Source organism: Alexandromys fortis, unplaced genomic scaffold (genome assembly GCF_014885135.2).
Source record: "Alexandromys fortis isolate MF-2015 unplaced genomic scaffold, M_Fortis_MF-2015_v1.1 scaffold_2_1_26212458, whole genome shotgun sequence".
NCBI classification, from domain to species: Eukaryota; Metazoa; Chordata; class Mammalia; order Rodentia; family Cricetidae; genus Alexandromys; species Alexandromys fortis.
Window position 1 is genome coordinate 18772881 of NW_026067930.1, and position 13254 is coordinate 18786134.

The window sequence follows — 13254 nt, forward strand, 5'->3', positions numbered from 1 at the left end:
ACTCCGGGCTTAAGCAGACCCTGAGTTTGAATCCCTCTCATGCAGTCTGTCCTTAATAGGTCATTCAGCCTTTGGGATCCCTTTCTCCTTCGTTACAAAACTGAGCTCCACAGGGTCTGCGGAAATGGCTCAGCTGGCCAAAAGCTTGCTGCGTAACTATGAGGTCCTGAGTTTGAATCCCCAGGCCCATGCGGAAAGCGGAGTGTGGCAGGGCACGCTGTAATCCCCATGCTGGATAGTGGGAGATAGGAGGGACCTTGCGGTTTGCTGGGTAGCCAGATTAGCTAAGTCAATGAGCTCCAGGTTCAGTGAGAGACCCTCTCCCCGAAAATAGGGTGAAGAGCAATTGAGGAAGACACGGAGCATTGATCTGGCCTCCCACACACATTCAGATACATCTGAACACACACACACACACACACACACACACACACACACACACACAGAAACACACACACATGCACACAGCTCAATAGTCTACTGTACGTTAACTATATATATAAAAAGGACTGTGTATTTTACAATACCAGCTATCATTTCCAAGCCTGCTATGTGACAGGCACAATCAACTGAGCACATACTGTCTTAGCTCTGTAGTTCCTACGTAGAGTGACTGTCTTGATCTGCTTTGTCTGAGACTGGTCTGAGTTTACAAAGGACAGTCCTTGAATTTTCAAGACCATCTAAGCTGAGGACAAAGTAAAGCAGTTCTTCACCCACGAGTGTAGGGTCTCACGGAGATTTGGGCACAAACTGCCTCATGTCAGAGCTGAGAAAGAATGACTCTGGTGTTCAAAGCCAGGCTTGACTCCATCCCAAGCCAGTGCTGTCTGTGGCCCCAGACTCGGCTCGGTCAGGGTTGGTTCTCCTTCTATGTTACAAGAACATTTTGAACTTTACAAAAATTCATACGTCAGATCCCATTTTTTCTAACCTTTAATGATAATCTCAGGAATGCATGGGTAAGGGGGTGTTTGTGTGTCTTGGAGAGTGAGAGACAGTGATAATAATAACGGAAGTCTAGAAGTCTGGCCTTTATTAAAAAGTCCATCCTGTGGGCTGTGAATTTTGTATGGACAGCATCTTATTCCTGCATCCCTAGCAGTACACCTAGGACCCAGGAGATTCTTAGCAAATGCTTGCAGAATAAATTACTGAACTAATTAGCAAAATAGTATTTTCTCGGCATGCGCTGTGGAGTACGGGTGAGGATTAGCTTCTGATTTTGTAAGGGCAGACTTTAGTTCAGGGCCAAAATTCAGCCCTAACTGCCACCATCTCCACTGAGTAGACTCACGATATGAGAAGAGTCTGAGGGAAAATAAGATCCCGGGGTTAAAGGCTCTCACCACTGAGAAACAGATGAACACCAGGCTATAAAATATTTCCAAAACAAGGCAAAATGTTGTCTTATAGAACCCAGGCTGGCAGTCTTGGGTTCTATAAGGAAGTGGGGTGACCACGGGAGGCCTGCCCCTTTCTGAATGGAGACCGAGGAGGAGTAGAAGGGGAGGAGGGTAGATGGGAAGTGCGGCAGGGGTGGGGGCAGGAAGAAGAGGGAGAGAAAATGGTGATCAGTATATAAAATAAATGAAAAAATGTTATTTAAGTAAAATTAAAAAAGAGAAAGTGGGTTGAGCAAACCATAAGGAACAGAACAGTAAACAGTATTCTCCATGGCCTTTGTATCAGTTCCTGCCTCTAGGTTCCTGTTCTATTTGAGTTTCTGTCCTGGCTTCCTCTAATCAACTGTGATGTGGAAATGTAAGCCAAATAAACCCTTTCCTCCTCAGCTTGCTTTTTGGCCATGGTGTTTCATTGCAGCAATAGGAACCCTACTCTACCTCAAGACAAATTAGCCACTGTTTTGATTGTAGGACGTATGTATCCACTACCAAAGATTTATTTATGCTCACTGTCTTTTGCACTAGCTTTTCCAAACTGTAAATGCCAGAGAGAAAGGGTAGCCTATTTAATTCGGTCCTTGTTTCATCTTCAGCTGCATTCCCAGGATTTAAAGCAGTGCTAGGCGCACAGAGGCAAACGGAACATTCATTAGATGAAAAAAAAATGCATTTGTTAGCAGTTGTCTCTGACTCCCGAAGGAACAGCTTAACTCTATATGAAGGAGTCTCAGAGGATGACTGGAAGGGACATCTTCATCCAGCCATTTTTTTTTTTGTAGTTACAACAATAGGGCACACCCTCAGTTTGAAGAATGTTGACAGTCATAAAAAATGCAAACAGCATTACACTAATCTTTGTTATACTCGTAATATTATGCTGTACCTTCTCTCCTAGATCTCCTTTGGTTGATGTTCACAGATGTTGTTTTAAGATAAAGTCTTGTTACACCACCAGCTGTCCTTGAATCTGATCTTCCACCGGAATTACATGTGTGTACCATCACCAGGTTCTCAGATATCTTCAAACCAAGCAGTAACAAATTCCTTTTCTTATAGTAAATACATCGGATGTGTGTGCTTTATCTTATTTTTCCATTCTCATTGTAAAGAATTCTTTGTTTTCCCTCAAAATTGATACATTATGATTTATCTAGTTAAATCTTTGCTCTTGGAACTCCTGATGAAAAGCATGGACGTAAAGGGCTCCGAAGGGATAATCCTGGTGGGACTCATTCAGGAGCTTTAAGCACAGTACAAAGAAGAAATATTTGCCTACAATTATCCATTTTCTTTTTAACAGCGTGTGTGTGTGTGTGTGTGTGTGTGTGTGTGTAGATGTACTTGTGTGAGTGTATGTGTGTGTGTGTGTATGTGTGTGAAGATTTGAGTGTGTGAGTGTATGTGTGTATGTATTTATATGTGTGTAGGTATGTATAGGTGTGTGTGTGTGTGTGTGTGAGAGAGAGAGAGAGAGAGAGAGAGAGAGAGAGAGAGAGAGAGAGAGAGAGAGAGATAGTGTAGGTCAGAAACCAATATCATGTGTCTTCCTCTTTTCCTTTCCACCTTATGTTTTTGATACTGGGTCTCTCGCTAAACCCGGATCTTGATGTTCTAGCTTGGCTGTCTGGCTAGTGAATCTCAGGGATCGTTCTGTCTCCCCCCCTTTTCCACCAGTTCTCAGCACACAGGTGTGCATTGCCGCACACAGGTGCTCATTGCTACACCCAGCTTTTCACAAGCGCTGGGGGTCCGACCTCGGAGCCCTATGTTTGTGTAGCAGACACGTGGCTTACTCTCAGGTTTTTCCATGGCCCTTTCTTCTGACTTTCTGTTTTTTAAACATGTTTCTGTTTTAAAACATGCTTTTCATGAATAACCAGAGGACACGGAGAGGACTGACTTCATGCTTCTATGCAAATTAAATGAAGTAATGGAAGTGAAGTGCTTAGGCAGAAATGCACTGTAGCAATGCACTGCGTGTTAGATGGCCTTTCTAGCCTGTGAACTGACTCCTAGAAGTTCAATTTGCTTCCCAGTTTATTTTGAAGGTGAATGCAAACTAGCTGTAAAGATGGATGGAGGCTACTCCAGTCTGAGGGAGTGGAGTTGGAAAAAGTTTTTTTTTTTTTTTTTTTTTTAAACATGGAAGAACTGTGGGTTCACCACTGCACCAGGCAGAAACTTCAAACTATAAAAGCTCTTATTAGCTGTGGCTTGACTCTTTCATACCCAAATGGCAGCTCTGAGTTTGCTTCCATTTTGCATCATCCCTGGAAATACAGGTGCCTGTCAGCATCCCCGAGAGTCCCAGTCTAGGGTCTCCCATGGAAACCATAATCCACAGATGCTCAAGGCCTTCCTCATCCAGAACCGTGTATTTGCATAGAACATATACACACCCCCTCTATAGCTAGCACCTTTGAATTATTCATAACAGCCAATATAACACATATGCTTTGTAGATAGTTGTGACCTATGCAACCAATCGAAGCAAGATCGTCTGTGGCAGGTGCAAACTTGTCATGGTTTCACCTGGGTGATGGGGATGGAGGCTGGGATGTCCTTTAACTTGATAAGGGAGTCAGAGAAGTGAATATTGATCTTCAGAACTCAGTGTATAAGGATGTGGGGCGGGGGCTTGTGGACAATGATTGGGGCTGAAGATAATGCCTGAGTTAATGGCACGGAGAATATTTGAGACCTTGGTAATGGAGATCCCTGAACACAGTAAAAGTTGTCTTTCATTTCCTCCTGATAAAGAGTTATGAGCTCATCACAAACCATCCAGTTTTGCTTTCCAATAGATGCTACTGAGTGATGTAGGCTTTCATTCACGGATTTTATTTTCAATAAACACCATTAAACTTGTCACACGAACCTGATACCAGAGTCACGCACTGATAACATCGTCTCTTTAAAAGCCGTGTCTGACAACTGGAGAAATTAAAAAGAGTATCTTACAAAAATGTATAATTTATATTCTTACAAACACTTGAAGGACAAAAGGGGATCACGTGTGGCGGCATTAGGGGGATGCACAAATTGTAGCACATGTTATGATCTTCATCTATCAGACACACATATGTACAAATGTATATCCTGTGTTTTCCTAACTATGACCAAAGGTTTTATTTTAAGCAGGTCTTCAATCACTTTAAATGCTCATAAAATCTGTGGATTCTGTCCTCCCTTCTCTAAATGGCACTAAGAGCACATTTGAAAGTCATTAGAGATCGTAATTAGGTGGCTTGGTCCTCAGTGTACTGTTTGAGTATGAGAGAATCCCTGCTGAATCACGAAGGAGTGAGCCTCAGCAGCCTTTAGGACACAAGTGATGGGCTGAGAGGTCCCGTCATCTCTGCACTGGGAGGTTTTGGTTCAGCTTCTTTCGACTGGAAAGGAGTCAGTTTGTCTGCAATGGAGGAAGTCCATGGCACGAGTCCCACTTAGTGAACAGGCATTCCACTGCTGTAGATACAGCACGTTTTCTACCAGTAAGGAGAGAATCAGTCTCTGAACCTCATGCTCAAGAGCTGAATGCTTCCTTTAATCTTAGATGTGAGAGTGCAGAGTTGACCAATCCCAAGGAGCTCAGTAGAGGTCCCTCAAGTCAACCTCAGTATGCGGTGATAGATATGTACATGTTCAGTGTGATCTTAGATATCACTGTGTCGTTTGTTTCTGTGATATTTATTGGAATTGAACTGGTGCACAGAAAGTAAGTGCAACGCTCTACAAATTCAACCATCTATGGACAAATTTACACTGGCAATAAACAACACAGGAAAGTAAGTTACCCTTAAGGCATATCCTGAGCTTACCTCGATTCCAAGTTTACATTTGGAACCCCCTTTGTTCAAAAAAGACACATACAAATGACCTCACATGACCACAGAAGCATACGCGGGACACCTCTTCACTGTGTTTCTTATATGCAGGTGATGCTGGACCATGCAGCAGCAACGTTTTGCCTCCACCCAGGTGCTTGCTTTGACACCGGTCACATTTCTCCCCTGCTGGTCTTCAGCTCCAGCTCCTGGAGGAAGGCCTCATTGTTCTGAGGGCAGTTGGAGTGGCAGGTGCAGGTCCCAATGACCATGACTGGCTTCTTAATGGTTTGCCCTGGGGAGCACTGAAACTGCACTTGGATGGTTTTGGTGTTGTGGGGGGTACAGCACCGGCCATCGCTGCAGACCCCACAGAACCTGGGTTTGTAGGTATGTAGGCTCGTGCAGTTCTTGTACTGCAGGTGGATGGCTTTCAGGGACTTCTTGGTGCGAAGACACTTTTTCCCTTTCTGAGAAAGAGAAAAAGAAGGAGGCTGAATGAAAATCCTGCGGTTCTGAAGGGTGACCGTTAGCAGTCACCCCATCCAACCTGTGCTTTTGGTAAACAAATCATTGACTTTATTCGGACAGTCTTGTCGGCTAAGATCAGTTGCTTCCCCAGAGTACCTGGGAACTCGTGATAACGTTTAACCAATAAGCACATCAACCCAATATTTCTGGACACTCCTCTGCCTTTTGGACAGTTTTTCTTTGTCTCTTACATTCATTTTCTTTTCTGCCTAGAATTTGAACATAGTAATACTAAGTACGCAGAATCCCCATTTGTCACTGAGGCTATGAACTTGAAGAAGAAAGAGTCTCTCCCATTTAAAGCCATTATTTTATTTAGCTAAATGCATTCTTTTGTGTTATTAAGAGAGGGAATAAATGTGGCAATCATTAAAGCCGGTTCATGTTTCAGAAACTTTTCAGGCATAAATTTATTTAACTTCAACGACATTCATTCGCATAAGAAATAACTGTACAACTGACCCAATTTTATTTGAAAAACAGAGTCTCAAAGGACTGAAATGATCAGAAAGTGCCAGGCATTGGAATTTGTCTGATGCAAAGCCAATTCCTTCTAATACATTATGACCTTGGAAATTCTAGGACAGTGAAATTTAAGATTCTTTCTGTGAAAGGGCATTGGGTGAAGAGTTTATGCAATACACTACCAGTTAAAATAATAAATAAACTATCCAGGTTTTATTAAATAAGAAGACAAATGACTTTTATTTTCTACTCCACTTTGAGTTTGCCACACTCTATGGGGAAAGAACTGAAAATAAATAAATAAAACCACACGGTTAGTTAGGTCATGTTGAAAGGATTTAGAGCCAGGCTAAACAGGTCTCGCGATGTCCCCTTAAATGTTATAGGAATATTCTTTAGAGTAGAGATACACAGAGCTTGCATTTCTAGGGGCTGTTCTCTTTTGGCCTTAGGCTGATATGTTAAATCTGGTATTACATTTATCCGATCCAGTTCTGCAACAAGATCTGTTATGTCATCAGGAACCAATTAGGGACTCTCGATCTTCACACCTTATACCCGGAATCAACACACTGTGTTGACATATTCCACCTCTCCTCCAAAAAAAAAAAAAAAAAAAAAAAAAAAAAAAAAAAAAAAAAAGAAGAAGAAGTATGCTGTTTCATTTGGCTCATGCTGCCTTACTCTGGCAAACGTATTATTTCTACCAGGCTTTTAAAAATATTGTTGATAATTCCCAGACACCCATTCTGGCATGCACTGATAGCTGTTTATTGTGTAGACAATATGTTCCAGGGTGCATAGTAGGATCTGGAGACTTCAAGGCGAATAAAGCACACATAGAATCTATTCTGGTCCTTCCTATGGCTTGCACCTGATTTATTTAAAAAACGTAACCTTGCTAAATTAGCTCCACTTGACAACAGGAGAGCTGCTTTTCCCTCCAGGTATGGGATGGATTTACTCGAGCATCCTATTTTGGGTAAAGTATTAGAGTGGTGTGCTCTTTCCCTTTTGTTTGCACAACTGCTGTAAATTGCTTTGGGGGGGGAACACTTATGTATTTTAAAAAAGAAAGGTAGAAAGTACGGTTTTGATTCAGGATGTTCCACACCCTTTGTCTGGGTTAATGCTCAGCTGGAGCAGATTTTTCACTAGGTGTGACAGTGGCTTTCTGAAGGCCAGGCTTCAGGGAGACTGATGCTATATACGCGATAGGACTCCTCTAGGCTCCTACCTTGTCTGTTGATGGCGTGGGCTCTTGTTCGCAAGGCCGAACCATACAGAGGCGACTTTGTTTCACCATCTCACACTGGCGATTCCTGTTGGTGACCCGGGTGGACAAGCCCATGCCGCAGCTCTTAGAACACGCGCTCCACTCCGTGGTCTGCTCAATGCAGTTGATGCTGGAATCAGAGACTTCCACCCCTACGGTGGCTTCTGGTCTGTAGGCTAGCAAAAGGGTAAATACAGTTATTTCAGCAAACTGTGGGGGATCAATAAGTGTTGTCTCCTAGATAGTGGATCTTAATTCTGGAGTTAACATAGATCAGTTTTTGAAGAGCACAGAACTAGGTCTATTTGCAAACCCCTAACAGGCAGGGCACAATGCAGGACTTCAAGAAATCTTTATTCACTTAACCCTAAACTTAGGACAATTTGTCACAGGAACTTAGTAATTTTATGAACATAGGACCATATATAGCATCATAAGCTGAATGTTTTCAACATGTGACTTGGTACACAGAAAGGTCATGCTAACAACTTAATTTTGTGTGTATATGTTCAGGTGTGTGTGTGAGTGTATATGGCTGTGTGTTTGAAGGTTTACATGTATCTGTATGTATACACATGTGTACAAAGGCGATAGGTCTAGCTCAATTGTTGTTCCTCAGGAACGCATTCACTGAAATCGTGGGCTAATTAATTGGGCTAGTCTAGCTGGCCAGTGAACTCAAGTGACCCATAGATCTCTGCCTCCTCAGCATTAGGATTGCAGGTAAGGGATTTTTTTTAATAAAGGGTCTTGGGGATCCAAGTAAGGACCTCACATTAGCTCTACCAGTTGAGCTATTTCCCCAATGCTACATATTAATTTTGATGAGTAAGTAGAGCCACCCAAACCAAAAATCCAGAGAAGGGATTTTCTCAGGTCAATCAGGAGAGAGAGGGCCAAAGAATACCAACCCTATAATACACAAAAGAAACAAAAGTGACTGATTCAAAGGGGCCCTTTAAAAGAGGAGCTGTGTGAATATTTCTGCAATCTAGCTCAGACTTAAATAAATGATGCATTTGATCTCAGTGGGCGATCTGACATTCACAATAGAATGGCCAGAAGTAGAGCCAACTTCTCATCTCAAATCCCAGAGCCAATGCCTGTTTCCGGACTACGTTTACCCTAACCCCCCATGACTGTGGAGATCCTCACCTGGAAGGGCCAGGCCTCCCAGTGTCCCCTGCTCATTTGGGCCACAGGTCCACTTTTCACAGCACTCCCCAGGCACGGCAACTTTTCTTGGAGCTGGGCAGTCAGGACCGGGCAGCAGTACATCCAGCTGGCAGCGGGGCACGCAGCCAATCTGCCCATCTCTGCAGGTACAGTGGTACTGACAGTTTGGTTCAAACTTCTCTCCGCTGCGGTAAATGACCCCATCAAACACACAGTTGTCGCCCTCTAGAACTGGGATATTCAGGAAGGAAGGCAGGAGGAAAAGGAGAGAGAGAGAGAGAGAGGAGAGAGAGAGAGAGAGAGAGAGAGAGAGAGAGAGAGAGAGAGAGAGAGAGAGAGAGAGAGAGAGAGAGAGGGGGGGGGAGAGAGGGGGGGGGGGGGGGGGGGGGGGGGGGGGAGGGAGGGAGGGAGAGAGAGAACAGTTTAACTGGAAAGCTATGTGAGATTGGTAGGGCTTGTTAGAAGTTGTTCCTTTTCTAGTTCAGATGACAGGCTTATAAATCGCAAGGAGGAACAGGTCCTTGTAGATGCTTCCAGAGCAAGGATAAGGCACAATCCCACCGGGTCTTTTTTTCTTCACCTAGTTCTTATGAATGAGCAAAGGGATGGACTCTGCACAGTGCCACTATGCATGCCCTGGCCAACTGATGGCTTCTAACACGCCTCTACTTCCTCTTCAAATCTCCTACCCCGAAATGACTTCATTTCTAAGATAGAACAAAGGCAAGAACAAATGGTGATGTCACACTCCAGAGACCCTATCTCCAAAGATAAGATTATTTCCCAAGAACCAGCTCCTAGTCTTCTCCTGCAGTACAAGTTTAGGATTTAAAACCCAATAGCTTCCCTGGTCAGACTGGGGAGGGCATTAAGAGTTCTTGGCCTTAAAGCCCAGAAAGTCACCAGCAGCTTGGAGGAGGAAAAAAAAAAAAAAAAAGAAAATGCTTACTTCAAACTCTTACCAAGGGAGGTAGGGGATAATCCCGATTTCAGCCGTGCACCGACCGCGTGGGAAATTGACCTCCCATTGATTAATTTTCATGAGTCTGCATTGGCTAGCTGCCTGCGGTTTATTTTACTGCACCCCAGACAGGCGTGACATAGTCCTCCCAGGAGACAGGAATTGCTTTGGCTCCAGTAGGATAATTACAGGTGTGAAAACATATACTGGACTGCAGTCAGGGGCAACTGTAAGTCTATGAGTAAGCCCCTGCTTCCGTCATCCTAAGCTGTCCCCCTGAAGTGGCCCTTCAACTCTGCTTTGGTCCCCTCTCTAAGCGACAAGTGATGTACCTGAGCTGAGCTGGTTTCTTTTCGGTCTGATGCCTGGTGTACAGTAGGCTCTCTGAATATGCCACTTACTGTATTATTGCTACACATGTTCTTGCTTAGTTCTCAACCGGAAAGGGAAGAAGAGGGCAAAGGGATGGAGCAGTTTCACCTTGCTGCCCAAGGAGAGGTCAGGCCACGGAGGGGATAGCAGGCAGGGGCAGATAGGATTACCCATGCATATGCCAGTCTGGTTGCTGGGGTCTGCGCTGCGGTCACAGTAGAGGCCGCTGCTCTGGTCGCAGGGTTTCAGCTCAGAGCAGCTCTCTCCGCGCTGGCGGGCGCACACCAGACAGCATGAACAGCCGTCTAGCACCGAGCGCACCCCAGGGGCGCAGGTCGGCGGTGTAGTGGGGCACTGAAGCGGGCACGAGGATGGGCAGCGCTGGGTTGCAGATACCTAGGAAGAGAGACAAGAAAAGGAACCCCGGTTATCGGGGACAAACTAAAGCAGAGAGAGCCCAGGACCGATTAGGGGCCGTCCAGGAGAGCCAAGTGACCAGGGGCATCTTAAGCGTGCACCACTTACTTGATTTAAGAGGAGGAAGAGCAAGAAGCCTAAGCAGAGGCATCGCTTTCGTAGGAAGGTGCTCGCGATCTGCATCCTCCACATGCTAAGGCTGTCACGGGCTGGAAATGGGGACTGCCCCGTCACTCAGGTCAGGCTGAGCAGCAAGAGCCACCCGTGCAGGTTTTATAGCGCGCTCCAGGGACGCGCACAAGCCGGTTGGCTGCGCTGGAAGGGGGGTGTAGGGGGGAGTCAGCTGGGTGGAGAAGTGGAAGGAGCTCCGCTGTTGCCATGGCGATGGGCCCCAAGGCTGCTCTCCTTAGGGCGTGGCGCCCGGGCTGCGAGTGCCTGTGTGTGGCGACGGACTTTTCCCAAAGCACCGGGAGGGGCAGGGTGGAGCCCCCAGGCCAAGACCCAGAGCCAGCTACAGCTCGTGGGAAGGAAACGCCCACTTCCTCTGTGTAGTTGTTTCACCTTCCCCCAGGAGGAAGACACCGCTACTCCCTCCGCCCTCGCTGTCACGCTGTTGGAGAACTAGGGCTACGAAGGAGGAGCCCTTGACCAGGATGCCTGAAGTTTGGGGCCATATGAGCAGGGCAGGGATTGGCCAGAGGCCCAGACGTTTAGTCATAAGGGAAGCACATGCAAGTTTGTCACCGTTTATTAGGGCACTCTTTGAAATGTGTTGAGCGGGTGGGGATGAGGAAAGGACACACACACACACACACACACACACACACACACACGACACTCCGTCAGAGTGGGAGATGCTTTTGGCCAAATGGCCAAATTCTTCTGATTGTAATCATTCCAAGATTTGCAAAGTCTTAAGACTTTCTACATGTTCGGTAGAAATAAACACAGCAAAGAAATTCAAAGAAAAAAAAAGAGGGCAGAGGGTTGGGAGAGAATGTTTCTTGGTAGAGGAAAAATCTTGGAACACCTGCCCCATCACATTCAATGTAAAACTGTTCCAATAATCCAAGGTTCTACGAAAGCCTCCCTGAGTTGCACTCAGCACCCCGATGAATTAAGGCTTTTGCTTGTCTTGACGGATGAAAGCTCTCCAACCTGGTGGTATTCCTCGGCAAAAAGGAAAGGAAAGGAAAGGAAAGGAAAGGAAAGGAAAGGAAAGGAAAGGAAAGGAAAGGAAAGGAAAGGAAAGAACAGGTGGTCTGCTGTGGTTTGCTGGTCCATTGTGAGACAGAAAGAGCTGCTTTTACTCCATCAAGGTGACAGGTCCGTGTCCCACCCTCCCCCCTTCAACATTGCTCCTGAGAAAACTATGCCCCCTTGAGGACAGCTCTTTTGGAAAAACACTTTGTGAGAGAAATTACATTGGGCTGTGCTGTAAGTCTAGTCTTTACAAAGAAACAAATGGCTCCCACGATGTGACCTTCAGCAGAAGGGAAACCCCACGGCAGCTCGTTTAGTGAACTGGGGCTGTCTCTGCAATGTTCCAAGATGGCAAAGTCACTTCCACCACCTTCAAGGTAATATTTTACAGCTTGGAACTGCCCGGATGCAAATCCCCCAGCGGCAGCAATTCTGCTTTCTTTGAGAAGCGCTCAATGTTTCCAGGGAGGTGGAAGAGCTAATTTGCACAGCTGATGGGGGGTGGGGGGTGGGGAAAGGGGAGCATTCGCATCCTTGTTAGGTTCATGGGTTTCCTGCAACACCTGGCTTGGTGATGGCCCCATCTGGCTGCACATCAGAGACAATTAGGCCGGATGCTTTCCCAAGTTAGAGATTCTTGGGCCGGACACTTGCCCCTCTCTCAGGTGGCTCTTGGTGCTAAAATGAAAGCCAGTTTTGGGGAAAGCGGGTAGGAACAGCACTAGGGCAGAGGCGTGTTGGCCATGCTTTCAAAGTATGCAGAGCCTAAGATAGGACGAGGGCAAACGGGTAGTGCCAGGAAAGGGTGGGGAGGGTGAAGAAAGGTGAAGCCAATAATGGAAATGGCAGAGTCTCTGCTGCTAAGACTCGTGCTCGTGAAAGAAAGTAAACCTGAGCAAATTTCGCCAACAGGAGGGTTTTGTCAGAAGGATGCCGTGAAGTTTTCTTAGCAGCTGCACTGGATTAGCGCAAGTTGGTCTCAGAGTCTTTAAGGCTGTCAAGACCAAGTCTCTTTCACGGTCCTCCCAGCTTCTCTGTGTTGTGACAACATAAGCCAGTTTCTTCTCTCTAAAGCAGTGGTTCTCAACCTTTGGAACACTGGGTACTGGGCATACAGTTACTTCTTAAGGTTTCTTTATAATCCTTAATATAGTCCCTCATGTTGTGGTGACCCCCCCACATAAAATTATTTTTGTTACTACTTCATAACTGTAATTTTGGTACTGCTATAGATCGTAATGTAAATATCGCAACCCACAGGTTGAGAAACTCTGCTATTAAAGGTGACCTAATTCTTCTAAGTCTCTATTTTTATGACTACATCCATTTTCATTAGACTCAATTTAGAGAAATTGAGGGAAAGGGAATCCAGGCACCAATCTGGGCTGGGCTTATCTGAGGAAGTGAGAAGGTGAAGTGTGACGGGAAGGTGAGGTGTATGGGGTAACTAACATGCGTGGCTGGAAGGGAGAGCCATGGTGGTTTCTTGGGAGAGAGGGGGCTGTTCTTTAGGAAGACAGTGAACTTGACAAACGAAACAAATAAACAATATGTTAGATATAAACAATATATCTAAATAATAGATATAGAATATCAATTCTTTGCTCTGCTAAGAAGGTC

The 13254-nt window shown here is 45.4% G+C and overlaps 1 protein-coding gene across 1 annotated transcript; it reads right to left on the reverse strand.

The window, feature by feature from the left end:
• Nucleotides 1–4226: 4226 nt before the first annotated feature.
• Nucleotides 4227–10857, reverse strand: Ccn3 (cellular communication network factor 3). Its single transcript, XM_050145130.1, has 5 exons — nt 10540–10857; nt 10185–10410; nt 8661–8912; nt 7467–7681; nt 4227–5703 (listed from the first exon to the last, which is right to left on the reverse strand). The coding sequence occupies exons 1-5, from the start codon at nt 10621–10623 to the stop codon at nt 5407–5409; spliced, it is 1074 nt and encodes a 357-aa protein (XP_050001087.1). The 5' UTR covers nt 10624–10857; the 3' UTR covers nt 4227–5406.
• Nucleotides 10858–13254: the final 2397 nt, after the last annotated feature.

What these genes read in the sequence shown, in the direction of transcription:
- Ccn3 (XM_050145130.1), bottom strand. Translation starts at nt 10,623, where the DNA reads ATGTGGAGGATGCAGATCGCGAGCACCTTCCTACGAAAGCGATGCCTC. An exon ending in CCAGACTGGCATATGCATGG is followed by an intron (nt 8,913 to 10,184) that starts GTAATCCTATCT and finishes TGAATATCCCAG; the next exon opens with TTCTAGAGGGCGACAACTGT. An exon ending in GGGAGGCCTGGCCCTTCCAG is followed by an intron (nt 7,682 to 8,660) that starts GTGAGGATCTCC and finishes CCCTTTTGCTAG; the next exon opens with CCTACAGACCAGAAGCCACC.